Source organism: Penaeus japonicus, unplaced genomic scaffold, assembly GCF_977035675.1.
Source record: "Penaeus japonicus unplaced genomic scaffold, GWHDUDI00000001_assembly GWHDUDI00000022, whole genome shotgun sequence".
Taxonomy (NCBI): Eukaryota; Metazoa; Arthropoda; class Malacostraca; order Decapoda; family Penaeidae; genus Penaeus; species Penaeus japonicus.
In genome coordinates this window covers 37,667,769-37,669,589 of record NW_028234424.1, presented here as the reverse complement: position 1 = coordinate 37,669,589, position 1,821 = coordinate 37,667,769, and the positions used below count along the sequence as shown (strand labels likewise).

General features: G+C 38.4%; 1 protein-coding gene across 1 annotated transcript in view; it reads right to left on the bottom strand.

Annotated features, from left to right (window-relative positions):
- HDAC1 (histone deacetylase 1) overlaps nt 1-795 on the bottom strand; it is a 9,682-nt gene extending 8,887 nt beyond the window's left edge. The window contains exon 1 of the mRNA XM_043023479.2: nt 674-795. Within this exon, the coding sequence (XP_042879413.1) occupies nt 674-722 (49 nt within the window). The 5' untranslated portion in view covers nt 723-795. The remainder of the gene's footprint in view (nt 1-673) is intronic.
- Nucleotides 796-1,821: the final 1,026 nt, after the last annotated feature.

Sequence of the window (1,821 nt, the reverse complement as noted above, 5' to 3'; positions counted from 1 at the left end):
GGAGAAAGTAAGAAAATGAGACAAAATACCAAGAGTAACTAAGTTGAACAGCAAACAAAGAAAGGTCACATTTCACCGACCAAATAGCAACAAACACAAACTTAACAACTCCAAACTCCAATTCCCTCAAACATTAAAACTTCAAACCAAGAAACTTTATGCTTGAATTCACACACTACACAAAACTTCAAAATTTTCTCCCTCCAAAACGGGGAAAAGTCAAAAAGAGAGAAATATCACAAAATCACAAAACCCAAAGGTAAATAAGACAGAGAATTAAACCTTAATAAAAAGAGAAAAGAGAGCAGGAACAACGAAAACTTCACACTTCAAATTCATTCAAACTTCTTCCTACACTTCGGAGCCAAAGTACGGTACACACCGCCTTCCCATCGGCACTCTTATCTTACATCTTTTCCGCAGACAAATCTCCTTTCCACACGGCGAAATCTCAAAAAATAGATCAATCTAAATACCGTGCGCTTATTTAAAGTCAAAAACACAGACAAAACAAAGACAAAGAGATATACCTTTGACATTAACTTGCGATGGATTCAGATTGTTTGGATTTCGTATCCGCGCTCGCTCGCCATATCACATTCAACGTGATTTGACGAAAGAAACGCATCTAATCTCCTCTAAATCCACCTAAATACATTCGATTCAAACTTACTGTCATAGTAATAGCAGACTTTCTTCCTGTTGTGCGGTGTGGCCGACATTTTTCGCGGTAAAATGAGGAGTTGATCCACACACTTCTTTTGGCTTGGGACTCAGCGGGCGAAGCATGCTGGGTAGGCTCGGCGGCTAGCTAGCTCTATCTGATCTCGCTAGCTCTATGACACACTAGGGCTAAATAAATTCACCTGATGGTAAAATAGGTAATTAGAATTTTAAAAACAGGATAATGGATTAGGTAGGGGAGAGATAAATAGATTAATAAAGCTTAGATAAATGCGCGGGAGATGTAAAACGAGTTTGTAGAAATACCGTACCGTAGTTTTAGGGGGTAACTGTTTTATTTTGACTTTCAGTGTAATATTATTATTTTTTAAAAGTTCATGCAAATGTATAACCGTATATTATGGCAAAGTAGATAACTACGGGAAAATGAGTCATCTTAAATCTTAACCAATATGATTTTCTTGTCTGTCATACTTATAGGCTTTACATATATCGAGAGTAAGCATTTTTTTCTCGGTATTTTTTTCCTCGTATTCTGCGTTTCTGTATCTCAGCCTAAAATTCAGTTATAATGCAGTGTAAATGTCCAATAGTGTATTTCTAACTACTCTAGGGCCAAATCTTATGAGAATTCAGTATGTTTGCTTACGAAAATAACAATATTGCAAATACAGTATATTCTCCGGGCATCACCAATGTGTACGTGACCCAAGCGTATCTTTATCCGACTTTCTTTCCTTTTCTCTCTTTTTTCTCTCCCTCCCTTCCCTATTCCTCCGCCTTTCTCTTTTTGTCTCCTTGTATCTCTGTCTCTCTGTGTCTTTTCTATCTATCTATCTGTCTGTCTGTTTATCCATCTGTCTATCTGTTGATGTATCTATCTATCTGTTTGTCTGTTGGTCTGTCTATCGATCTATCTCTATTATTGCTGTATATCTGCCTCTCACGTTTTATCTATTTATCAATCTAACTGTATGTCTACCTATATTGATACCTTTCTATTTCCTAAACACCCCCCTCCCCCCTCCCTGCTCCCCCCTCTCATTCTCCCATCTTTTCTCTTTGTTTCCTTTCATTCCCTCCTCTTCCTCTCTCCCTACCTCCCGCCTCCTCCCACCCCTCCTCCTCCTCTCCTTC